Raw genomic sequence first — 24,911 nt, 5'->3', positions numbered from 1 at the left:
GGGCCAGCGCTGGGTGCTGCAGCATCTCCCATGGCTGAGCAGCCGGAGCCCCTTGGCACCACTAGCCCCCCCTTGGGACTGCTGCAGCCCTGCAAGCACCAGGTGGGTCCCTGGCACAAGGGATGAGGTTTAACGCTCCTGCACGTGCGAGTCTTCTGCTTTGGGGGTACGGCGGTGTAGGGCTCCAGCTGGAGAGGCTGCGGCCAGACCTTGCCGTCTTCTGCTCCCCTTCGCTGGACCAACCTCTGTGTCTGCAACAGCCACACGCTGTGGCCTAGAGTGCCAGGCACTTCCTGGAGGAGTTATGTCCCCCTCTCTGAGGCCGGTGGCCCCTCTGGGAGAGCCGTGCTCCTGCCGCTGGCAGAGGCTGAGGTGAGAGCCCCGGTGTGGCGTGCGTGCAGTGCCGCCTGGCCCCGAGCTCTGGGGAGCGCTCGCCCCGCGGCGCCATGGTGGTGGAGGGTGGTCTGGGCACGGCACATCCCAGTAGGCTGTGGGGACTGTGGGGACCACTTAATGCACCGCATTCAGCGTCACGCTCACCGCCCACTGCTGCCGCCGGCCGCTTTGATCCAGGACCCTTATTAAACTGACGCTGAATTTCTCTTCTCGTGGGCAGCCTTGCAGAGGCTGGAATATTTAAGCTGCTAATATCATTCTCCCTGTAATTAGCCAGTGTAGCCAGTGCATCCTGCAGCCAGGGAAGCCCTGCCAGCCGGCTGCGAGGCAGGGAGAGGGAATTTCTAGCCCCTCACAGCCACGAGCGGCCCCCGCTCCCATGGCAGCCCTGGGGGGGCTGTGCAGGGCTCAGCCCCCGCCCCCCCCTCAGAGATGCTTGCTGGAAGGAGAGCCATGTCCCCCGGGACCCCCACCCAGCCTGCCCTCCCACCTGGGATGTCTCAGGGACAGGTCTCTCCCTTATCGAGTCCTGTGGAGATTCTGACTGTTTTCCACTGTCTCTGACCAGGGGTGCAGGAGAAATCCTCGGTGCTCCTGGTTAACCTGCAGGCAGCAGCTGGGGGGACGGGTGAGCAGCCCACACTGCGGGGTGCAGGGACAGGCGCTGATTGCAGCCGGGGCAGGCTGGGAGCACAGAGGCTGCGGGTGGCCCTTGGGGAGCCCCAGAGCAGATGAGGGCCTGAGGCTGCTCTCACCGGGGGTGCTGTGGGTGCCTGGGGCTGGGCGAACACTGCAGCCTGTGCAGGAGAACGGCCACTGGGCCCCTCCTCATCCTCATCCAGAACAGAAGTGCACAGGTGGGAGAGGATGTAACAAAAATAGCGTCTCCGTAGAATTTATTGAATTCTCATTAAATACAGCTGTTGTTCCCCTCACCTTATTTACACAGGGGCTTTGATACATTAAACTGAATGGTTAAAAATATAAAAGCTGGTGCTACCCAAACCCTACCGTCAGAGGGAGGGAGAGGAGGAAGGAGACGTGGGCAGGAGGTCAGTGCTGGGACGGTGCCCCCGGGCTCCTGGCCCGCTGGGCACGGCTGGCTCACAGGAACCAGAAGCATTTGCGCCTGGATTTCTTCGTGTCCAGCTTTGCAGGCAGCTTTGTCACCGGTGACGGCTCTTGCCTGGGTGGCAGGACAGCCCCCGCCACCGCTGCAGGGGAGCTCGGCGTCGTGTCACCCTCGATATGGCTCAGCACCCGCTGGAATCGGCCCTCCTGCTGCCGGAAATCGTGCTCCACGCTGTGGGCGAGTGGGGCGATGGGGGGATGGCGTTAGAAGGCATCGCTCGCTGCGGCCCCGCCGCCTGCCATGGCTCCGCAACCCCCCACAAGTCCCTGGGGACCTCAGCCCCACTCACATCCCCGGGGTGCTCATCCCCCTGCACGTCCCCAGGGCATGTCCCCAGGACCTCAGTTGCACTGCGCTCCTGAGGCTGCTGCACGGGGACAGTGCACGTGGCAGGGGACCAGCCTGGCTTCAGTGGCTGTCACCCTGCGGCTGGAGGGGATGACAGAGCCCGTGGGAAGGGGCAGGGGCCTCAGGCATGTGTGGCCGCTGGCTGGGAGCCTGCAGTGCGGAGTGGCCCTTTGGGCATTTCTCTGCCAGCTTTCTCCAGGGCTCCCAGCATTTCCCTGTGGGCAGACTTCCCAGGGTCACTGTGTGCCACTGTGAGGGGACATCCTGCTGGCATGCCCTTCAGACAGCTCCTACCCACCACCTTCACCCTCAGAGACTGAAAGTGGGGGGGTGGGGGCTGGATCTGTCCCAAACAGGCATCTCACCTTGTGGCAGTGCGGTCTGCATCTGGGCATGTGGCACCGCACAGCTAAACCTGCTGTGCCAGGGCACCCAGGGACCTTTCTTTCTGAAGAACAGACTGACAAACAGCCCCTGACCTGGTGGCAGGGGGTGCTGTGGGATGGGTCACCCTCAGCTGCCCCTCCTGCATCTTCTTTTTTATCCAGCCTCAAAGCCTGGCGCTGCCTCTGCTTTTCTCTTGGGCTTGACTGCGCGTTTTCCTCTGTTTCACCCGCTCACCAGAGCTCCTTCACCCTAAATGAGGACAAACATGCCAAGTCCCTCCTGGGGAGCTGATCTGCTTGCAAGGGGCCTCCCAAAGTGCCGGGGACTTGTTCCCAGCACACTGTGCCCAAGCACTCAGGCACCGGGCAATTGGGGTTTCCTGCAGCACAGTCCCCAGCTCAGGAGTGCAGTGGGTCCTCTGCCCTGATCAGGCCATCAGTGGCAACGCCCGTTAGTGCCCTGCTGGGACCAGTGGCACTGCGGCAAGGGCTGGCCATCCTTGGCAAGGTAGCTGTGCTCCCAGCGTGGTAGGGAAGGCAGAGGAAGGCTCTGGAAAGGCTGGGCACCCTGTAGTCGCTGGCCACAGCAACGTGCTTCCCTCGCTGCCATCTCCTAACTGGAGGACCATGACGTGCTCCCCAAAGCACAGCTTCTGGTGGTGCTGCTCCATCCCACCAGGGCTGCAGGGTCCCTCCCAGCTCAGAATAACACATGCCAAGGCTTTGCCTGAGACCTGCCCAGGTTAGGGAGCCGGCCAACCACCCTAGCTGGAGAATGGTGCTGATGCTGAGGGGCGAGCCCAGGGTCTGTGGGACCCCGGTTAGCACTCAGCCCCCCAGGAGAGGGACTGCATGTCCGTGGGGTCAGGGCCCCTTGTCCTGCTGCTGCCACTGGCGCGGCACCCAGCCTCCATGGGCTGCGGGCATCTGCAGCATCAGGAGGTGGCACAAGCATGCAGGCACTGTGCTGCTGCCTGCGACACCACTAGTGATGCAAGGAATTAGGGTGCCCTGGGTCTGGGTAGGTAAGGGGGGGGTGTGTGTGTGTGTGCTCCCCCCCCTTCAGTCCTCAGGTTTTCTACAAGTGCTGGAGCCCTCCAGTGTCCCCGCAGCACCCCGCAGTGCACAGGCTGGCTGCTGGCAGCCACGTGCTGTGATGCTTCCTCACACGGAAAGTGCTCTGATCTCCTCACACCAGCCACGTCCCATCGGATCAGCAAGGTGCTGTGGTGTGTGCCTGGGACAACGCACGTGGCATGGCCACCCTGCACACGGGGAGCGCCCCACGCACCCCCACACGGCACGCTGACACCTCCTCTCACCTCCTCTCACCTCGCCCTGCGAGGACACTGATTGTCCTCGGCTATTTCTAGGATGAAGGGTGAGCCGTGGCAGACAGCCCCTTAGCAGGGGGGGCAGCGTGGGGAGGGACCCCGACTCCCCAGCACAGACGCAGAGGAAGGGCTTGGGGACATTATAGGGGTGCACAGCTGGTGCGTTCATGTGTGGCCCCGGAATGGGACACAGGCGGGCAGGTCTGCTCCCCTCTGCATGCAGTCCCCGAGTGCTGGTGCCAGGACCGCTGCCCCGGCTCCTGGCACCCTGTGCACTCTGCATTTGGTGCTGACCCCACTCCCCCCACCCCGTATCCTGTGTCCCACCGGAGCCTGTTCTCATCACGCGGACGGCAGCCAAGCCCAGAGGGAGTCCCCAGCGGGAGGCTGGCAATTACAGGGAGACACCTCCCCCAGATGTGACATCTCTCCCCGCCGCAGTGCTGTGTGGAGACAGGCTCGTCAGACCCAATTAGCACTGAAGTCCCCCATGAGCTACGGCGGGGGAGTTCGTGGTGTAAATAAGTGGATAACAAGAGAGACAGATGCAGCACTGCCGCGGCAGCACGGGTGTGCAGGGCGGCCAGCGCAGGGGGTGTGAGGATGCCGATGCACCCAGCCCAGAGATGCCCAGAAGAGAGGATGTTTGTCCCATGCACAGGGGCTCACAAAAGCACAGCAGTGGCTAAACCGCCCTGTGCGCACACCATAGAGCACTGCTCAGCACCAGCTCTGCGTGCCGCATCCCGCGCTTCCGAGTGCTAGCAGAGTGAGCCTAATTAACAACAAAATGAGAACATACCTGGCCAGCCACCTGCATGTACACAGAAGGAGACAGCAGGCTGCATGACCAGAGGGGCAAACGGACAGACACCCATGGATGCCAGCAGGGGCAGGTGAAGACTCGGGCGAAACTGCAACTCCCGATTCCCACAGGGCTGACAGGGAGAGGGCCTCGGCAGCATCACTGCCTACACTGGGAGGGCGTGAGATGCCTTTCCCTGAGCCCAAATGGGGTCTGAAGAAAGAGGGCATTGGAGGAAAGCGCTTCCGTGCCCTGACCCAAAGCTGACGGGAGGGAAGCAGAGCTGAGGACCTGTGGTCCTGCACCCCAGTGAGGGGCAGGAACACCCTGCACAACTGGCAGCCCCTCTGCAGCATCTGCGCGAAGCTGGCACGGGGACAAAGAGATGCAGCCTGGCCTCAGAGCGAGTGAGCGAGCCCACCCACCAGCCACTAATGAGGCTTTCCCCAATACACTGCTTTTACAGAAGATAAATGCGCTGCCATCGAACTGGAGCAGCTCTCCTTGCAGCTGCAGCCAGTCAGCTGTCCTCCCTGTAAATCACCCTATCTACTCCTGGAAGCAGGAGCTGCTCTCCGCAGAGATAAAGCGACCAGATTCAGGCCAAGTAACACCAGGACCCTGCTCTGGCCTTTCCACACGTGGGAGGACCTGGCTGCAGAGCGCTGAGGTGCCTGCACCCACGGCAGGAGCCCCGGCAGCACCGCTGGTGGGAAAAGCTGGCACCTGAACGGCTCCTTGGCTGGCTCCGGTGAGCTGAGCCTGGCTCCGAGGACAGCAAGCACTCACGCTGTGCCAGCACCTGTGCCCCTCCAAATCTGCCACTGAGGGGTCCTGGCATGCCGGCTGCAAGTCGTGCCCAGGAGCGGCTTCAGTGTCCTGCCTGGCACGGCCAAGCATGGGACCAGGGCTGGCAGGGCAGATGTGGGATGGGACCATGCCCCAGCGCGGTGTATCCTGCTGGGGGAGATGCTGCCTTTCAGGCCATGAACACGGGGAGAGAGGGGAGGCTGCAAGCTCATGGCTGGAGTGTGCAGCTGGAGGGGTGCAGCCTGTGAGCCCCGTTTGAGGACTCCTTGCAGAGGAAGGGGTCACCCAGCAAAGACAGAAATAGTTCAGGGATGGGCAGCTGGACTGCCCTGCCCTCAGCAGGCATGGGAATGCTGCTCTGCTGCAGCTCTGCCCGGGCCCCCAGGTTACGCTGTGCTGGCCAAGTCGCCAATGAGCACAACTCTGTGTCCCTGGGGGTGCATGGTTGCAACCAGGCCCTGAGGTGGAGCTGCCTTTCACACTGAACCGTCTTTTGGCACGACAGGCACTGCAGTCTTCTCTTCAGTCCCATGGGAGCCTCCTGGCAGGCAATGGCACCCTCTGGCCTTCACCTGCAGTCTGCGCCGTGTTGGTCCTCTCCTTCCTGTGAGCTATCTCCCCTGTAACTTGTGATCAGTGGCAGGATGCCTTCACGCCAATGGGTTGTGGTAGCCTTGGTGGTTGCAATGAGCACAGTCACCTGAGACCCACAAGTGGCCCGTACGTGGTGCCCCAGGAGCAGGGGAGGCTGTGGGGACAGCGAAGCTGGCAGCCCTCTGCTTCCCCAGCTGCTGCGGGACCGGGAGATGGGATGGGCCCCTTGGGACATTGATGAGCAGGATGAGGCACAAGGATGCGGCGCTGCACGTGTGGCACGGGGACAGCCACTCCCTGTGTGACCCATCACCTTCTCCCTTGAGCTTCCTGCACTGGTCTCTGCCAGGGACCTGGCACAAGGGGTCTTAGCCAGCCCTGTACAGCTGGGTTTGTCTGTCCTAAGGCTCTGGAAGCATTTCTGTGACAGAGAGTTCCTCCACTAGGAGGGACAGGAGAGGAAAAGCTGTGACTCTGTTAGCACCATGTCCTCCCAGGGACAGCTCAGACCTGGACAGGGTGAGATTCTGCAGCCCCTCATGGCTCAGGGAGCCCTGAGCATCCACCCTGCCACGGGGACAGGACATGGAGTGCAGGTGGGCAGGTCCCCTCCATCCCCCAGCATGGTCCCCAGGAGTGAAGACTCACAAGTCCCCCACACCCCTGCCTTGTAGCCAAATTAGGAGTCTGAGGGGTGAAGGAGAGCACTAGAACCGCTGGGAACGTGCAGGGTGCCAGAGCTGGCTCTTACCTGTAGATGATGCAGGCACAGTCCCGGCAGGTCCCGCAGTTGGCGATGTCTTGCCCTGTCCGGTACGAGTGTCGCCTGTGACAGAGCACAAGTGCTGTGAGCCTGGAGACCCGGCCTTGCACTGCCTGTGCCTCCCCAGCTGCCCCCAGACCCCTCATCTGCATCTTGAGTTCATACTCCAGCAGCCAGGAGCTGTGACCCAGCTCCCGTCCTCCCTGCGAGCCAGATTCCGTTCTCCCTGGTAGCCAGCTCCTCTCCTCCCTGGGTTCCAGCTCCTCTCCTCCCTGAGATCCCAGCTCCTCTCCTCCTGAGAGATGCCATTTGATGCCAGGTGAAGTGTGGTGCCTCTCAGCTCCCCAGATTTCTCAGGTGGTTGCAAACCAGAGACAGGCACAGCAGAAGCCCCGATCATTTACACCTCCTTTCATCTCCATCCCAGAGCTGTACCTTGTGCCCATGGCCACCTCAGGCCACTACGCATCTCTCCACACATGGTGGCACAGAGGGAGCGAGACTGAGGGCAACGCGAGGTCTGTGCGGGAGCACTCGCTGCACACCGCAGTGCCCTGACAGATGGGCAGAGGGAGATGCTCCAGACTAATCACCAGCCTACGCCAAACTCAAGATTTCTTTTTGATGCTTTCCCACCAGAGAAGCATCCTCCTCCAGGGATAGTGCATGGGACTCAAATTAAGCTGACAAGCTCTAAAGCTCAGCTCAACCCCAAAGCAGTCCTTCTCCCTGATCTCTACAGAGGCTATTTGCACCCCAAATGATGGGTGGGTGCTGCCGGTGGTTGCTCCCCAGTGGTGCCACAGCTCTGGTTGCTTTCAGAGCTGTAAGAAAAGGGGCCTATGAAATGCTTCTGGTCACCCTTGCAGACTCCGTCTCCACATCTCTGTTGCCCCTCCCAGGCAGTGCAGGCTACGGCTTTTGGGGGACAGCTGAGAAAACACCCCCTGTCCCACATACCAGTCACATTTTCCTGTTTAAATCTTCCTTCTATTATTTGACCTTGATCATGATTGTTCTCAGCCCTCAAAAACTAGGTCTTATAATGCACCAAATTATATATTACAATTGGGATTATACTCAGCACATAAATTAGATCATGTACATATATATTTATATCTCTATAAAAAGTACATATATGGGGGGGGGGGGGGGTATCTAAGATCGTATAAACTGTGAACTGTGCCTCTCTACCAGGATGAGATCTAATCCTGAGACAGGTGTTTGGTGTGGGATGTTGCCGGCAGGACATGCCTGGACCCTGTGAGGACATGTTCCACCGTGAGCGGCATCGGGGCTGGTGGCACCGCTCTGGTGCACGGCAGGTGCCTCAGAGCCACCGCGCGCCTGCAGGATGCTGACCCATGGCAAATGAGGCCACGCTGTTCCTCAGCATCACGACACTAGGATAATTTTTTATGTGATTTCCTATCCCTTTCCTTATGTCTCCGGGCATCTTGTTTGCTCATTTGACTGCAACAGCATACAGAACCGAGATCTTAATTAAGCTGCCCGCGGTGAAGCTAAATCAGCTTCCCAAGTAGACAAACTCAATTCTGACCGCAGGAGCAAACTTGCCCTCTGAACAGGCACCGCTCCACACATGCCCTCACTGTGCCCTGCAGGGCCAAGGCTCGGCATGGCCACGGCATGGCTGTGGGGTCTACAGACGCCCCAGAGGGCAGCACCGCAGGCAGGGGGGGTCACTCCCTGGCCTTTCTCCTCTGAGCAGCCAGGCAGCCCCTGGGGGCAGCAAAACCTCGGGCAACCCTGACAGGCAAGGGGCAAGCGGGCTGTGCCAGAGCTGCACGGCGAGGGACAGAGCGGGCTGTGCAGGGGGGCTGCATGCTGATGCCAGCAGCGGCAGCAGCGATGGCGGGAGGAACGAACCCCAAACCTGGCCCTGGCTGGAGCCCCCAGGTATCACTGTCCGGTCCCTGTCCGCGGAGGCAGGAGCAGCACTGCTGCGCTCGCCCACAAGAAGTGGGCTTTGCTCTGAGAAGCCAGGAGAGCGCAGGCAGGGTGACGGACTCTCCAGGGTGTGCTGAGCTGCTGGTGCTGCTCCTTTTTTGGGGCAAACAGGGCCAAGCCCTGGACCACACTCACCTCCCCTCCAGTGTGGTCACTCATGCTGTGCCGGGACACGAGTGGCCAGGGCACGCACAAAGCTGACCAGGGCAGGCAGCTCCTGTGTGGAATGGGGCAATGGGTGCTCAGAGCACCGGGAAGGGCCCGTGGGAGCCGGCACCCCAGGGCTGCCGGCAGCTCCCGGCCTGGATGGGCATGCACGGGCTGCACCCGCGGCCAGGCAGCCTGTGCCACGGGAAGGAGCGCGGTGCTGCACACCCCTCCTAAACACCTGTGTGGGCTTGCATGCTCTTGCTAATGCCTCTGTGGGATCCGCAGCACCTCTCTTGCTCCTAATTGGAAGGAGGTACTTAGCAGTCATTTGTTTTAGATAAAACAATTAAACACATGCGCAGGCACCGGGGCCAGGACTACCAGGAGCTGCCCATCTGGCAGGTCCAGATCTCCTCCCGTGTGCCATCCTGCCTCCTCAAAACCGCATGCCAAGTCCGACATACCAATACCACCATGGCACACACCGAGTTCAGTGTCCCTGGCAGGCTGAGCCCCACTCCACCTGTGAGACCAAACTAACGAGCTGTCAAAATGACAAGCTCTCCTGTCCCAGTGCCCCAGACTGTCCCCCAGGCGGCTGAAGCACAGCACCACTGTCCCCAGTGCCCCAGGGCCACCGGGCAAACAGACCAGTTGCTGATGGGCCAAGCCATGCTGCTCAGCACGCAGCCTTGCAGGCTGTCCCTCCGGCCCAGGCAAAGCTGCTGCCTCCCGGACGCCAGCCCAGGGGAATCGTGGCAGGAGCTTAATGGGAATATCCTGAGCCGTGGCCACTGCTCGGTACCACAAAGGCTGCGTGCAGGTTTCTCTTCACCGCTTCTTTCCCCACGAGGAGCAGAGGGCAAAAGCTGCAAGAGCACTAGAGGTTGGGAGCACGTTTTTCACCCCGAGGGTGGTCAAACACTGGGACAGGGGCCTGAGAGGTGGGGGATCTCCATCCTCTTGGACACTAAACCACAGCTGGGCAAGGTCCAGAGCAGCCTGTCCTGGCTGCACCCACCTTTGGTGGGTGTTGCACCAGAGACCTCCAGCAGCCCCTTCCCACCAGCACTGCTCTGGGAGGTGGCACGAGGGCAGCTTTGCCTGTGCTTCAGTTACAGCCAACATGGGCTTCGTTAGATGTAATGACCAGATCGTTGCAGTGCCCTGGTGGGAGCTGGCTGTCTTGAAGTGTGAAGAATATGCCCCAGTGGGTTTTACAGGAGGGTGCCAGGACCTGCACAGGGTGAGCAGCTCCTTGCATCTCCGGGGAGGTTGGTGGCTCTTGTGTGAGATGAGTTTGGAGGGTCTCAGCTCTGGGCCATCATGGACTAACCCCTAACACCTTGCTCTGCTTGGCAAATCTACCCAGGAGGCCAAGGAAAATTGTCCCAGGGGATGCTGTGCCCCACCACCTATGGAGCAGGTCCTGTGCAGGGCCGGGCAGGACGGGGGCGCGTGGCACCTCCCCGGGGCACAGACACATCAGTCACTGGGGCACCGGCTGCCAAATTTGTGCCTTAGGTAACTCCAAGGATGGGGCTGAAAGGAGGCATAAGAAACAGGGAGGCTGTCCCTGGGGAATGGCTGTTGTCCCTGGGGCATCCACCACGGCTGGGCTGAGCCTGCAGTTGGGATGCGACATCCCAGTTCTCCACTCCCAGTGACCGACAGGCATGTCAGGCTGCGCCAGAGCTGGGCAGGGGGCCCAAATCCCCTCGTCCCCCTGCACCTTCTCCTGGGGCATGGGGAGGGCACCCCGGGCACACACATAACAAGCCGGGGCAGGTGAGACATCAATCGCATCAAGATGCGTTGTCACGCGTGCATGGACGGCAGCTCCGAGTTTCTCAGAGGGAAACCTGTCCAGGAGGTGGTAGCACCCAAACCTCTGGCAGCGCCCCCCCCCGATCCTCCATCCACAGCCCCCCAAGGGACATCAGCCCCTCCGGCCCCCACCTCCATTCCCGCCTGCTCACCCATCCCGCTGAGCCTCCTTCTTCTCCAGGTCCTGGATGACGTCCAGCAGCACCCGGATGGTCTGTTGGCTGGTCTCCAGCACCCCTTCCAGGGACTGCAGCTGGGACTGCAGGTCCCCCTGCTCCCCGGGCCCACCGGGGCCCTCTCCCTGAGATGTCCGGGTATCCTCATCCCCTGCCGGTGGTCCCAGTGGCCCCTTGGCTGCCACCACCAGCTGCAGAAGGTCCTGGACGTGGCGCAGGGTCTCCGACTGCTCGGTGGTGAGGCAGGGCTGCCCACGCCGGGGAACCCCCAGTGCCTGCCTGGCTGGTTGTGTCTCCACACCGGGGCCCTGTGGGGCTGGGGGCAGCGGCTTCCCGGCCCCCTCCAGTCCTGCCCGGCCATGCCCAGGCTCAGCGGCATGTAGCCGTCTGCAGATGCCGTGGGGGTCCGGATGGCTGAGTGCAGCTGGTGTCTTCTCCGGTGCGGTGGCGGCAGAGCCGTGCCAGCCTGGCGCTGGTGGGATGGGGGCTGGCGAGGTGCAGCAGGGCCCCCCCCATGGCGTGCCGCAGAGCTGGTGCTGGGGTGGTTGGGGGTCCCGTGGGGGGTTGCCCTGAGCTGGCTGGCGGAGGTTGTGGGTGTCCGTGGCAGGGACGGTCTGCTGGCGGTACGGCGAGGGCTGCAGTGGCGGGTGCCCACGGGGCAGGCTCCGCTCCGAGTCGCTCCGGCCGAGCCCCCGTGGCTCTGTGGGTGGCCGGGGCTGACCACAGGGCACAGAGGCTGGGCGTGGGGGAGCCCCGCGGCCACCCCCAGGGTGCCCACGGAGCTGGGCACAGGCAGAGGGTGGCAGGCAGGGTTCGGGGGCAGAGCTCTGCGCCGAGGAGGTGCAGCGGGCAGCGGGGCACCCGGCTGTGCCGGGATAAGGGGGACAGGGATCCCTGGGCGGTGGTGGTGGCACACGGCACACCATGGCGTGCTGGGCAAGGGCTGCGGCGTGATCATACACGGGGAGGCTGCCGGGTGTCCGGGGAGGCACAGCCCGGCTGGTGCCGGTGGGCATGGCCTCCCCCGGGCACCAGGCACTCGCTGTGGCGGCAGGCAGCACCGCATCCCCGGCCACGTCGCAGACACTCTTGCTGCGGGGCTGGGAGGCCTGGAAGGGCTTCTGGAGGCTGGGGGAGGTCTGGATGGCGGTGCTCATGCACGCCTTCCGGGGCATGGGCAGCGTCAGCGAGCCCGGCTGGGCCTGGGGCCAGCTCCGCCGGGAGGCACAGAGAGCCGCCGGCTCAGGGGCATCCCTGGGGGGCGGTGAGGCACGTGGGGTGTTGGGGCCATGGGTGGCTGTGGGCCCCGGGGTAGGGCTGGCCGCTCGACCCCCGCTGCCCTCCACCAGGTCCTTGAAACGGACCTGCTGCGTGCGGTTGCGCCGGCGCTTGAGGCGGCTCTCGATGTCGGGTGAGTCGCGGTTGAGCAGCACCGAGCGTACCGTCATGGCTTTCTCCTGGCCGCCCTCACCGGCGGGGGCCGGGCCGGGAAGGGGCTCGCGGCTGACCATGGCTCAGGGCCCCGGGGCCGCTGCCCTGCGGTGGGGCGCTGCGGTGGGGCACGGGGGGCCGTGTGCCGGCAGCCGGAGCCCTGGGCTGCACCCGCCCCCGGAGCTGCCCGAGGCAGCGGGTGGCCTCATCCCGTGCCACCGCGGAGAAGGGATGCTGCGCGGGAGGCAAGCGAGGGGCCGCTGGGCATGCTGCCCGCCGCCCGGCCCTACAGCCCCCAGCACGCCACCCCGATAGCCCTTCCCGCCGCCGTGCCTCCCCGATGGTGCTGGCAGCCCATGGTCCTGCTGCCGTCTGCCCTGGCTCAGCGCTGCCCGTGGCGGGCTGCCCGGGGCACCGGGTGCCGGCCGTCCCTGCCCATGGCTCCTGGGGTCCCGGACCTGTGGGGACAGAGAGAGGTGGGTGAGCCCCGTCTCCGCCGCTGCAGGGCCCCAAGGACAGGAGTGTCCCCTGCAGGGCTGCTGGCCTCTGCCCACCTCTGCCCGCTCCCCCCCAGCCCCGCCATCACAAAACGCAAAGAGACAAGCTTTGATCTCCGGCGCTGCCTCTTCAGCACAAAGAGAGAAGGAAAAAAAGAAACCCCTTTAGCATAAACACGTTACAAGTTCACAGCTCAAATCAAGCAGAAGCGGCTGTTAAAAATAGCTCTGCCTCACTGAGGCTGGTGGGGTGTGGGCAGTGGGAGGGCAGGCGTGGGGGGCTCCTGCCTGGGATGGATGGACGTGGGGCATCTGCTGTACACGGGGCACCGGCTCTGCATGGGGCTGGACAAGGTGTGGGGCACCTAATCTGTGTGGGTCATGGCTGGAGTGGGCATGGGACCTGCTATGCGTGGGGCAGGGCTGTACTGGGCACAGGGAACCCGTTCTGTGTGGGGAATGACCGGACTGGGAACCAGGGGACCCGTCCTGCAGGCGGCACCCGCCAGAGGTGCGGCAGGGTTTGCTGGGCTGCTGGCGTGGGGGACCAGCTCCGTGGGCAGGGGGCGAGACTGTGGCTCGGGGACACTAAGCCACCTTGAACGCGTGAGGACCATCTGAGGTGGAGAACAAGTATTGAGGCTAAGACAGCGACCTCGGTGAGACTGCGGGACGGCTCCCTGCTCCTGCCCATGGAGAGGGGCAGTTGCTGGTGTCTCTCCAGCTCTCACCCCAGCTCTGCCGCAAGTCTGCGGCTTGGGGAGGCTGTGGCTGGAAGAGTGAGGTCTCCCTGGGACATCGTACCTCCTGCCATGGTGCGGCCCCAGGCAGCCTGCCCACCCGCAGCGCTCTGCCCACCCTGCCTCATGTGCAAGCACGTGGCACAGCTCTCGCTTGCAGGGCCACCACTGGGACCTGGCTGCAGGACCGAGGCCACAGCTCATGCCTAGGGATGCATCCCTGACACCAGCAGCACTTTCCAGGCAGCAAAGGGGCAGGACCCGGGGGGGCTGACCAAGTCCCTGCGTGGGGGCTCTCACATGGGGGGGATCACACCCAGCCATGTCCCCATCCCTGCCATCGTTCACACACAGCTATGCAGGTCGCCTCCTCCTGGCGCAGGCAGGGCAAACCACCCTCCACAGCCCTGTCCTGTCCATATGCCACCCCACCAGCACAAAGCCCCCATGCCCGCCTTGCTCTGTCTCTGCGCACCCTGGTCACTGGCTGCTGCCCCAGCCCGTCACACTGCTGGCACATATGACACTGCAGAGTGTGGGGTACACACCAGGACCCCTGCCCAGAACGCCCCCAGGGAGCAGAGGAAACTAACGGCTCATTTTTGGAAGCAGTGCCAAGGACAGGGTGGGAGAGACGGAGATGCCAGCCCTGGAGGGCAGCGGCACTGCTTCACCTGGCGACACAGTCTCCCAGCATTCGAGGTCTGCAAACATCCAGAGTCACCTGCAGCGCGGGCGAGGAGCAGAGTGATGTGGGCTCCCCTGTGGCACGGACTCACATCCTCGCACCACACCATATCCCGCATCCTGCAGCACCGTGGTGGTCACCAGCAGCCCCTGCCCCAGACCACAGCCTACTGCACCCCCAGTGCCCCCGCACCCTCTGCGGCACACCGAGATGGCAGCCTCCTCTTGCTCCGAAGCCCTCTTGCCCTCACTATGGACAGACACACGGCACCTGCCAACCTCCCCCCCTCCCCCCGGCCCCGACCCTCCTCAGCATCTTGCCTTGCTCCTTGCGAAGCAGCTGACTCAGCACAGTGGGCTGGTAACGAGCAAACTTCCCGAGCGCTGAGCACACCGGTGCCTGGTGCTTCCCCAGGCCGGCAGCGAGTCACCAACCCAGCGGAGCGAGGGGCTGACGCAGAACCCCCCGGCACCGCATGCCCTAGCGCCTCTACGCCCCCCGCACAGCATTAGTCGGGATGCTGCTCCACGCGCCGCCCAGCCGCTTTCCTTCCCGAGCTTGGAGCCGTGCCCAGACACCGGGAGATGTTTGTGAGGCAGGACGCGACGGAGACACAAGCGGAGGGATGGGGCACCTCGTTAGTATGGACAGCAACAGGCAGAGGAGAGAGCCGGCTCGGGGACAGAGCCAGCGCTGCCTGCCCCTGCACCCCACGCTCGCTGCAGGCTGCCTGCGAGTCCAGGAGGAGCAGCCCCACGTTCACGCCTGCCAGTGGGCGCCTGGCCCGGGGCAGCGGCCATGCCGGCACCTGCGTGGGACAGGGCAGAACCCACCAGGATGGCGAGGGGTCATGGGGAAAGCCCCTGCCCAAGGTGCTGCCACAGCCATGGGGTCACCTCTCCTGGCTCGTGCTGCAGCGACAGCCGGCTCCCGGAGCTCAGTGCCCCCCATCCAGGTCCTGCTTCAGCATCCCTGGCTGCGTCTGTGCCAGGGAGGCAACACGCCGAGCGGCAAAGCGGGGCCGGCTGGCATGTCTCTGCGCTGGACCAGCCTCCTGAGCACAGACTGGGACCAGCATGGCCAGGCTGAGTACTCCTGGAGGACAGCCTGCATGTGGCCAGCCTGCTCCAGAGGTTTCCTTAACGAGAGCGCTGATGGGAACGGGGCAAAGGGTGCCAGGAACTGCTCCAACAGCCGAGCACGGGGCAGGAGCGCCACTGGCACAGTCCGAGCACGGTGGATGCAGCCCCCCATGAGCACGCAGCGGGGGAACTTGCTGAGCTACGGCCGACGGCAGAGCGAGACGAGGCCGTTCCACTGCCTATGCAGCAAACACCAGGCTGTCAGTCAGCGGGGCCTCCGCCGAGGCACCCTCTGCCTCCCGAACCGCACCGCTGGAGAGATCAGAGACAAACCACAAGGACAAAGAAAAAGTCTATAAATTATACATGCACTAACTCCAGTTGGGAACAGCTCGGAGGATGTCAAACACCAAAAGCTAGGACCCTCCCACTCGTCTCCCTGAGTATGCTTTATGGTACGGTTAGATTTAGTGCCGTGTTCCGGTGCTGTTTGCAGCCTGTCGGCATCTTCGAGCGCTGATAATGAGTCCTGCTATAGGACGGAATCAGGATTTTGCAACCCAGCGGCTGCGGTATCTGATGGGCCCCCCCCGTACTGTAGCTAAATCCAAGGAAACTGCTCTGATGATGGATCCGTCTGGAAGTGCTGCTCCAGAGACGTTTGGGATGCACAGAATGGGCCACCAGGAAGGGTCTGTGCAGGAAGCGGAGGCGCCCAGCCCCCAGCTGCACCAGTGTTTTCCAGCTGCTATCCTCAAGCATATTTACTGGGAAATGGCACTCAGCCCACTGTTACTGGGGCCACGCGCTCACCCCCACCCCAATGTATTTGGCTACGCCAGCTGATGCACTGTGTGTCCAGCCCACAGCCGTGCACCCCGCTTGCCTTCCTGTGCCCCACCAGCTCCCCCATGAGCACTCCAGTATGGGGACCCGGGCTAGTCAGACTGAAGGAGCAGGAATAGGGATGTCTCACGCTAATGCCGCCCTACCCCAGAACACGGTACATACGGGTCTGGCCAGTCCTGCAGTGCCGAGGGCTGTGAGGAGGTCAGCATTGAGAGACGAGGTACTGTGAAGCTGGAGCCCTTCCGAGGTCCCGAACCCACAGCAGCCCCTTCCGGGGTCCGCTCTGTCAGGAGCGTGAGGCTGCGGTAGCTCCTCTCTGCTGGGGGATGATGGGGATCAGGGACAGAGTCGGGCAGGGGAAGGGATGGCTGAAGGAGACCTGTCCTAGCTACCGTGTCGTGGCTGATGCTCGTCCTCAGGCGCCCTGTGCAGGTGGCTCTCAGGAGGTCCCAGCTAGTGATGATAAGGAGCGGGGAGTCCTGCCAGCGGGCTCCTGCCTGCCCTGCCAGCGCTCAGCCGGGGAGTGGGGCTGTGTGACCTCCTGAGGCTGAAGCAGGAGTTGAGGGGCTGAGCCCCGGAGCTCTGGTCTTGCATGTCCTGCTGAGCCATGCGCCTGCGGGACAGGGCACATTGGGGTCCTCCCTGGGGCATGTCAGTGGAGAGCAGCCTCGGGAGAGCCCGAGCACATGGGACGGGGCAGCGGCAGAGCCCCAGTGCAGGGGGTGGCCAGGAGGGTGTGGGTGGGCTAACACTAGCCAGGGCATGCGACTACTAGCCCAATGCCAGCTGGGGACAGCACTGGGGGAACAGGGTCAGAGCTTGACTAGTAACAGCTGAAGGACGGCAGCATGTACCAGCCATGCCAGTCAGCACAAGGCCACGGAGAACACGGCTCATCAAACCAATTTGCTGTCTGTATTGACGAGGTTCCAAGTTTGGTCGATGGAGGTAAAAGCCTTGATGGAGCAGACTTGGATTTCTGTGAGGCATTTGACATTTCGAAGAAGAAAGCAGAATAACACGAAAGCAATGTGGCACACATTAAACGGATTAAAAACTGGCTAACCAGCACGTCTGAAGACATAATCATCCCACGATCATCGCCAATTAGCTGTGCTTCTGCCCAGGTCCTGCGGAGGGGCAGCCGGGCCCCGTGCGGGTGCCGTCACTGACCTCACAGGAAAAAACTCGGCACAGAGAAAACATGTGGATTATACCAAGGCAAGGAAGGAAAAAAGACAAACACAGAGCCATGAGAGGAGCACGGAGTGGACACTGTGCAGGAGGGGTCTCTGCTGCGGGAGCCTTGGGTTCCTCTCCAGCTGAGCGGACAAAGTACAGCAAAATACGGCAGCTGAAAATCAGGGGTCAGCACAGCCAGAGGAGCAACTTTCTTAAAAAAGTGAGGCCAGTCAGTGCTAGAGCAACTTGGAAAGGATTTGCACAGTGGTGGATCCTCCGTCTTGGCAATTTTTTAAGGTCTGAGTGTTTTTCTCCTCTAGTTCATATGGGAATTACGAGCGCATGAATAAGGTGAGACAGCAGGTCACATCAGATGATGTATAGATAAAACCAGACGACGCCACTATAATGCAATAGATGACACGAGTACTTCAGTGGTGGGCGCTCTGTTTCAGCTGGATGCTCAGCACAGCTGGGAATGACATCTCCTCCGCTGAACGAGCCCAGGAGCCGAGGAAGCATCAGGCGCCGCTTCCTATGACCTGGCCATGGACATGACTGATCTTGAGGCACCAACTCCCACCCAGACCTCAGGTTGTCCTCACTCCATGCAAACATCAAGTGCTCCTCTGAATGACGGGGATTTGTGAGCAGCACCGGGGCTCTGAATGATGCATCAGCCCAGCTGTGATCCCCAGCCCGGAGCATTTCGGATCCATGAACCTGCCGTGGAACTTTGGATGGTGGGATCCAAAACCTGGTTCTGCATCACCAATCTGTACTTTGCTGGTGTGCTGTCAGCTCCTACCTGCAGCCTGTAAAGGGCTCGTGAATCTCTCCTTGGAGGGCCAATGGCCCCATGACTGGGTCACTCCTCTTTGGCCAGTACTGATCGACAGTGAATTTTGTGAGACGGAGGCACTAAATCTTCTGGGTTTATATCTGGAGACTCATCTCTCATAGGCTGCAGCGTTAACCTCAGAGGAAGAGGGCCCTTTTTCACACCGTCCTCTCTGGAAAGTGACCTGCATCCACCAAAAATCCTGCAGAGCAGAGGGAAAGTCTCTAGCTGCCTGCCTGCCTCCGCCTCCTCCTCCTCCTCCTCTGGGGCAGCAAGGCCCAGCTCAGCTCTTCTTCCTGACTCGACAGATGTCAGTGTCCTGTGGGAGAGACCAGCCCAGGACCGAAGAGGCTGCTGGGCAGACCCCGGCTATGGCCATCGAACAGCAGGACTGCAGGCACCAACGGAGGGTCCAGTTGCGCCCCACACCCATGAACAACCCTGCCCACCCCGGCCAGCTTTGGCCCTTTCTCCACCCATCCTCCACCTCGTCTTCCTGGTAATGTCTGTGACAGAAGGAAAACCAGAGCAGACACATAAATCTTCTCCTCAAGACGCAGGAAGCCAGGAGATTAGATTTATGAGAGAGGAAGTCATGTTCTCCTGGAACTGCAGAAGAGAACAGCTAATTACCCAGCTCCACTCACTGGGTACAACAGCTTCTCTTGGGACAAAACCTTTGCTTTTCCTGATTTCTGGAAAGGAAAGAGGTGCTACTGGTGCTGAGAGGGGTGGCACCAGAGGATGAGGCATTTGCTCTCAGCAGAGGACCGGGCAGGAGCCAGGTTCACGACACATCACTCAGCAGCAGAGCTTAATCCCTCTTTGGCTCCAAGAGAACTTGATGCATTTGTACTCGGATTGGAGCACCTGTGGGACCTGAGGATGGAGGACTAAGAGCATCTCCTCAGGCATCCAGCAAATCTGAAATCTGGTTTCTCACTGAAGAAGCTCCACCATGAAGCCAGCTCATGTTCTACCCTCACCGTTCTCTTGGAGGCTCTTCCAGAGCCCGGCTGCTCGAAGGCTCATAGACCTTCTAATTTCCTGCAGGCACTTAATCAAAGCCAGTTTATATCCGACTGTGCTCATGCCAATACAGTGCTTCCGCTTGAACAGCTCTTCTCCCTTCTCAGCGTTCAGCCCTCGTGCGTTCACAGTGAGGACACACGTTCCTTCTCTGGCCACGCTTTGCAGTGCTCAGCAAGTCCAGCTCTGCCAGAGTCCCCCGAGGTCGGCTCCCCATCTCCGATGATCCTCGCAGCCTCCCTTCTCATCTGCAGCACTTGACCTCTTCCCTCCCAGCAGTGTTCAAGGCAAAGTCTTAGGGTCTACTCGAACACTCTGGGGCTCCACCAGAAACACCTGGGCTGGCCCGGCTAAGGACGCCAGGCAGAGTCCCCTGCAGCCGGGGCAAAGTCCTGTGTGCCTCGTGGTCCACAGCACACCCCTCGAGCATCGCCTGGGACCTCTGGGGAGCGTCGCTGACACATGGGTACTCCCCTGTCTCAGCCGTGCCCTGGTGCAAACAGCAGCTCGCACAAGCCAAGGGATCTGCACATATCTCTATTTAGGTCACTGGCTGAAGTGCTCTGCAGGAAAATTAGTCACTCTCCCAGCCACAGGGCCCAGGAGAAGGCTCTCGTTGCCCGGCTGGAGCAGGGGGACCCCTGCCACCCGCCTCCCCGCAGCACCAGCACCCCCAGGCACCCTGTGGGCACCTCTCCAGGGCTGCCTGAGGCTCCCAGGCACCCTCGCCATGGCTAATGCCCCATGGAAGAGATCCCATCAATTAGTGAAGAAGCAACAACATCCTCCTCCCAGCATGCAGAGGTCATCGACTTACTTGCGTCGCTCCTCTCTCTTTCAACTGCAGATATGCTGGCGCTGTCAGATGGAGACTTTACGTGGTCAGGAGACACAGTGAAGTACAAAGCCTTTGCACAAAGCCTTCAGAAGCCTGCAGAAGCCAAATTATTCCTCTGTCTCCCGTGGATGCTAATACAGCTGTCATGACAGTAGTGTCTCTGTTCTCAGTGCCACCCGCTTGCTTTCCCTCCTCTCTTTGCCAGGCAGAGGAGCACTGATATCACCATTTTAAATGATACATGAAGAAGTAGGGTGACCTACCCAGGGGAACACATGTGGACTGTGGCGGACAGCCCATATGGAGTGGGATGAGGTCAGGAGGAGTTTGTTCCATGTCCCAGGTCTTCCCTCAGCCGCCTCTGTGGAAGAGCGGGCGAGCATCCCTTGTGCAGTCTGCAGCTGCTGCTGGGCGCTGTGGTTCAGCACCTTTCCTAGGGGCTACGGAAGAGGCCACCGCGGGAGGAAGCAAACGCCTTGTGTGGCTGCTGCCTTCCCAGCGAACGTGGCGCTCCGAGTCCCAGAGACACCTTGCATGGACATGGGAAAACGCCTGATGTGGAGATGCAGCCCAGAGAGAGGGAGAGCTCGGCCAGTGCCGAGCACCAAGCCCAGGGGCTCCGCTGGCACCTCCGACACGGGCCATTCCTGCAGCGATTACAGGACAAGGGAAGTAGGACACAGCCCAGAGATTTTCGGCCACGGGAGACACAGCTTATCACAAGACTTCCTGCAGCTCCGCACTTTCCTGGGGAGGAACATCTCACCTCTTGGAGAAAAGCGCTCAGGCACCCATCTGGAGTCAAACCGCCCCAGCGAGCGGAGCAGCCGCCCGAGCTGGGGAGCCCTGACAGACTGGGGACTCCGTGTGCTCCTTCGCATGCCAGAAATCTCATTAGAAAGCCACAAGCTGTCCACAAAGCGCATTTCTGGAAAAAGCTAGAAAGGCTTCGCCGCCCAGCGGTTCACAGAGATGACCGCAGCGCCCTGGTCAACCCTGTGTGTGCCAGCCCAGACTCCTGGGGGCTCGGCCCCGGGCGCAGGCAGCCCCCCCTCCCTGCTCCGTCCCGTCCCGCTGGTGCTCACCCGGCCGCAGTCCTGGCAGCCAGCACGGGAGGCCTCTGCGGCTGCAGCCTCCCAGCACAAATAGGGAGAATGTCGTTTCAGAATACAAATTCCTGCCTTTAAGTGGATTTCCAATGCCATCTAGCAGCCTCCCACCCCCTCGCTTTATCTTTATGCGCTTTAGACAACACTGGCTACCAGGGGAATTTAGGAATTAGCAAGTGTCTTTCTTTGCCGTGTGCCTCGGTTTCCCCACCCACCAAACAGCCAGGATGATACAGACCACCTTCTTAAACACGCAAGAGACACCCTGTCCAAAAGCACCGGTTAAGACTGAAACTGTATTGTTACTACAGAACGGAACAGACCCACTAATTATTTGTGGCCTCTGGATGCTACCATACTATTAAATAATTATGATAATTATAATTCATAAAGAAGATAACCTCAGTCTAAAGGAGCTTCTGTGTTTAAATCCACTCCACTCCTCCGAGCGCACTGGAAAGACTGAATGCTTCCCGCAGAGAGGAGACACTCCGGGAAAGGACGAGTCACTTCCCCAGCAGCTCTGCGGACCCCCTCCTCCAGCAGCACCAGCAGGGAGGGAGCGCAGCCAACAGTCTCCAGCGTCCCCTGCCACCGCAGCTGTCCCAAGGGGCTCGTCCCCATGCCCCCCAGGAAGTGACGAGACCACCGGGAGCTGCAAGCTGGCAAGGAGCACTCTGCGCCTCTGAGAACACGCAGGCAGCCTGGCTGACACCCACCGTCCCCACGCGGGCACAAACTGGCAAAGCCCAGGTCCCGGCGATTACTCATATGTGTCCACTTCGTGCTCCGAACAGAAAAACGGCTCCACGGAGAGCCTTCCGATTTCACAGGGAGCAGCCAAGGCTGGACCCGGCTCCGCTCCTGCCTCAGCGGCTGCTGAAGCCCCACTGGCAGACACAAAGGCCTTGAACGCAGAGCACGGCGCTGGGAGCTGCTGGGAACAACGTGGGCTGAATCCCTCCAGCGCAAGCAGCCGTATCCCTCGGCCAGCGTCAGCGCGACGTGTGGTACAGAAAGTGACATCCCTGGGATCGCGTGTGTGCGTGTGTCAACCAAACGCAGCCCTGGCTGATGGACGCGTCTCCTAACGAGGGGGAGCAGAGCGCCAGCCAGCCGGGCTGAGTGAGGCAGGCTGCTCCCGGAGCGCAGCTCCCTCCCCGCATCTCCCGCACGGAGATGCTCAGCGAGCGGAGGTGCCATGGGCCAGGGTGGCACAGCAGGGCAGGTGGAGCGGGCAGCGAGGCTCCCCCCTGCCCAACCCTCGGGGGGTCTCCGGCCCCTCTAACACAGCAGGTCTCAGCACAGATTTATCTGCCTTGGCTGCACACCACGCCACCACCTCCAGCATCATTGTGTCCCCCAGAGAACCCCGCCATGGCAGCCAGTGGCTTGCTCGGTGCAGGTTGCCACCGGCCACCTCAGTGCGGGGTGCCGGGTGTTGTGGGTGCCCGGTGTTGTAGGGTGCACGGTGTGGGATGCCACCAGCCACCCCAGTGCCACCAGCCCCGTGCCTCCCGCCCTCCCCCGGGCACCTTCTGCTCGGCGGTGGGGCAGAGGAGGGGAGGACCCGGGCAGTGCCACGACTACCGGCAGCACGGGGCGCCGGGGCGGCCGAGGCCGTTCAGGGCCGGGCACCGTGCACCGGCGGCGGGGAGGAAGGGGCACCGCTGATCCCCTCCCCCCCCGCCAAACCCCGCTCCTTGTCCCGGCCCCGCTGGTCACCGCGCATCCCGTGGGCCGCTGCGCCCGGTGTCCGTACCGATCCGGCGCCCCCGGGGTCCCCGCACCGCCGCGGGGTCCCGCTTTCGGGTCTGCCCGTACCGCTCCGCCGTTCCCGCACCCCTTCGGTTCCCAGCGCCCAGGTTCCCCGCCCCGGCGCCCCCGGCCGCCGGTCCCCCCGCCCCAGCCGCGGGGGCTACCGCGCCGCCCGGTGTCCCGGTCCCGGTCCCGGCCCGTGCCCCGCCGCCGCGGCGCAACGAGCGGGCGCCGCAGGGCCGATGCCCGCAGAGCCCGGCCCGGCCGCTCCCGCCCCGCCCCGCTCCGCCTCGCCGGTCGGGGCCCCGCTCCCCAACCCGCCCTGGTACCTGGTGCTCGGCGACGGCGGCGGCGGCGGCGGCGGCAGCAGCGGCGCGAGTCGGACAGCGGCAGGCGCGGGGCACGGCGGGGCGGGGCGGAGCTGCGCGAGCTCGCCGGTAGCGGGGCGGAGCCGGCGGGGGCGGGGCGGGGGCGGGGCGGAGCCGGTGTCGGCGTCGGAGTCGGCGTCGGATCGGCGGGCGGGCGTTAGCGGTGGTGCCGGTGGGGTCCGGGGTGTCCGGACGGTGCCCCGCCGTGCCGTACTCCGGACCCTCGGTATCTGCAGCCTCTCGGACGGGTCCCGGGACCCCGCGCTCCGGGCAGACGAGGAGGGGAAGGGACCGGGACCGGGACCGGGACCGGGACCGGGACCGGGACCGGGACCGCCGATGCTGTGGGCGGTGCCCGCCCCGGGGTGGGCAGGCACTGTGGCCAGTCTGGTGCTCGGGGCCGGGCACACGGTGGGGCACAGCCCCTGTCCCCCTGCCGTCCCCCAGCCCGGCTGGGGATGTGGCGGCAGGCAGCGCGGCCGTGGGCACCGGGGGAAGGTGGTCCTTACAGCAGGCAGAGCTGCGGGGTGGCGGGAGCCAGGCCACAGCAGCGGTCAGGGGCTGTGAGGGGTCCCCAAGCTGGGGAGCTGCAGGCAGGAGTGCAGCATCCCCCCGGGGACCGCAGACCCTCTTCTCCGGCTTTCAGCCCGTCCTGCCTATGGCCCTGACGTGTGCCGGGTGTCCCAGCCGTGCTGGGGCTGTAGCAGCTGGTGTGGGGACTCCGGGAGGTGCTGGGTGGTGGGACTGTGGCTTGGCTGGGGGCTGGCTGGGACCGTTTGTGTCTGTGACCACCCAATGGGTTTGGGGGCTGCGTGCTGTCCTACCCCTGGGCCCGTTCCCCATGCACACGCCATCCACAGGACAAACCACATCCATATGTGTAGCAGTGCCTGGCTGTGGGGCTCCCAGTAATGTAATTTAAATGTAAATACAGTTTCCTTTGAAGCAGGTGTAGCAGGCGGTGCAGGGAGTTCACCTGGATCTAATTCCAGCAGCCACCAGAACAGCTGTTTCCAGATGACTGAACTAATCTCATCAAATCCCCAGAACATACTGGCTTGCTGCAAAAGTTTCCTCCTGTCACCTTCCTGCCTTGCCTTATGTTCCCCACAGGGCTGTGCTGGTCACGCGGTGCTTCTCTCTGCGGTGGTGGTGGGTGACATGCACCCCTGGCTGCTACATGAGAAATGGCCCCCCAGAACCTCAGTGAAGGCTCAGGCTGCTCCCGCTTCGCCCCAGTGAGCGACAGCCGGGCAGAGCACAGCCGGGCTCTGTCAGTGGGCAAGGTCACCCCAGCTCCCACCATGGGGTCTCTCCTGAGACCGGGGCTCGGTGGCATCGCACACACAGATGTTTAGGGAACATAGGTGGATTTGTGGCACTTTCCCTGCTTTGCCAGCGCTTGGTGCTTGCTTCCTTGCAGGCAGGGCTTCCCCTGCTCCCGAGCCAAGTCCTGGGAGCAGGCTGTGCTGCACAGTGAGGAGGGACTCGCCTCCATCTTTGTAGGCAAGTTCTCCTTGCTTGGACTCGTGGGCAGCCAGCGACGGGGGTGTCTCTGCAGGATGGCTTGCAGCGTGCCTGCATGGCCTCCCTGCATGCAGGAGCCGCTGGCCCTGCTGCGTGCCGGTGATCAGCAGGGCAGCCTCAGGTCCGTGGCTTCACTTTAATGGTAAAAGGACTGGGATTTATTGGGTTTTTATTCATTTGCTTTTCAAAAGATAATTCCCTGCAAACCTGCCTGCATCCTGGGATGTGGGGCAGGGCTGGCCGTGGGGCACAGTGCTTCCCCACAGCCATCCCTGCCACG

At 62.4% G+C, this 24,911-nt stretch overlaps 2 protein-coding genes across 2 annotated transcripts in view; one reads left to right on the top strand and one right to left on the bottom strand.

Annotated features, from left to right (window-relative positions):
* Nucleotides 1-24,911, top strand: part of LOC309671564 (dedicator of cytokinesis protein 2-like) — a gene marked incomplete at its 5' end in the record, with an annotated part of 81,293 nt that overhangs the window by 40,646 nt on the left and 15,736 nt on the right. The gene's annotated exons all lie outside the window — the stretch shown is intronic.
* Nucleotides 1,501-12,203, bottom strand: LOC309671565 (uncharacterized protein; the record flags this gene model as incomplete). Its single annotated transcript, XM_082482826.1, has 3 exons — nucleotides 1,501-1,699; nucleotides 6,557-6,631; nucleotides 10,669-12,203. 3 exons carry the CDS (start codon nucleotides 12,201-12,203, stop codon nucleotides 1,501-1,503), a joined length of 1,809 nt encoding a protein of 602 aa, XP_082338952.1.

This window comes from Vanellus vanellus (genome assembly GCF_965231255.1).
Source record: "Vanellus vanellus genome assembly, chromosome: 4".
NCBI classification, from domain to species: Eukaryota; Metazoa; Chordata; class Aves; order Charadriiformes; family Charadriidae; genus Vanellus; species Vanellus vanellus.
Note: the sequence above shows the minus strand (reverse complement) of the source record. Positions and strands in the feature narration are given on the sequence as shown.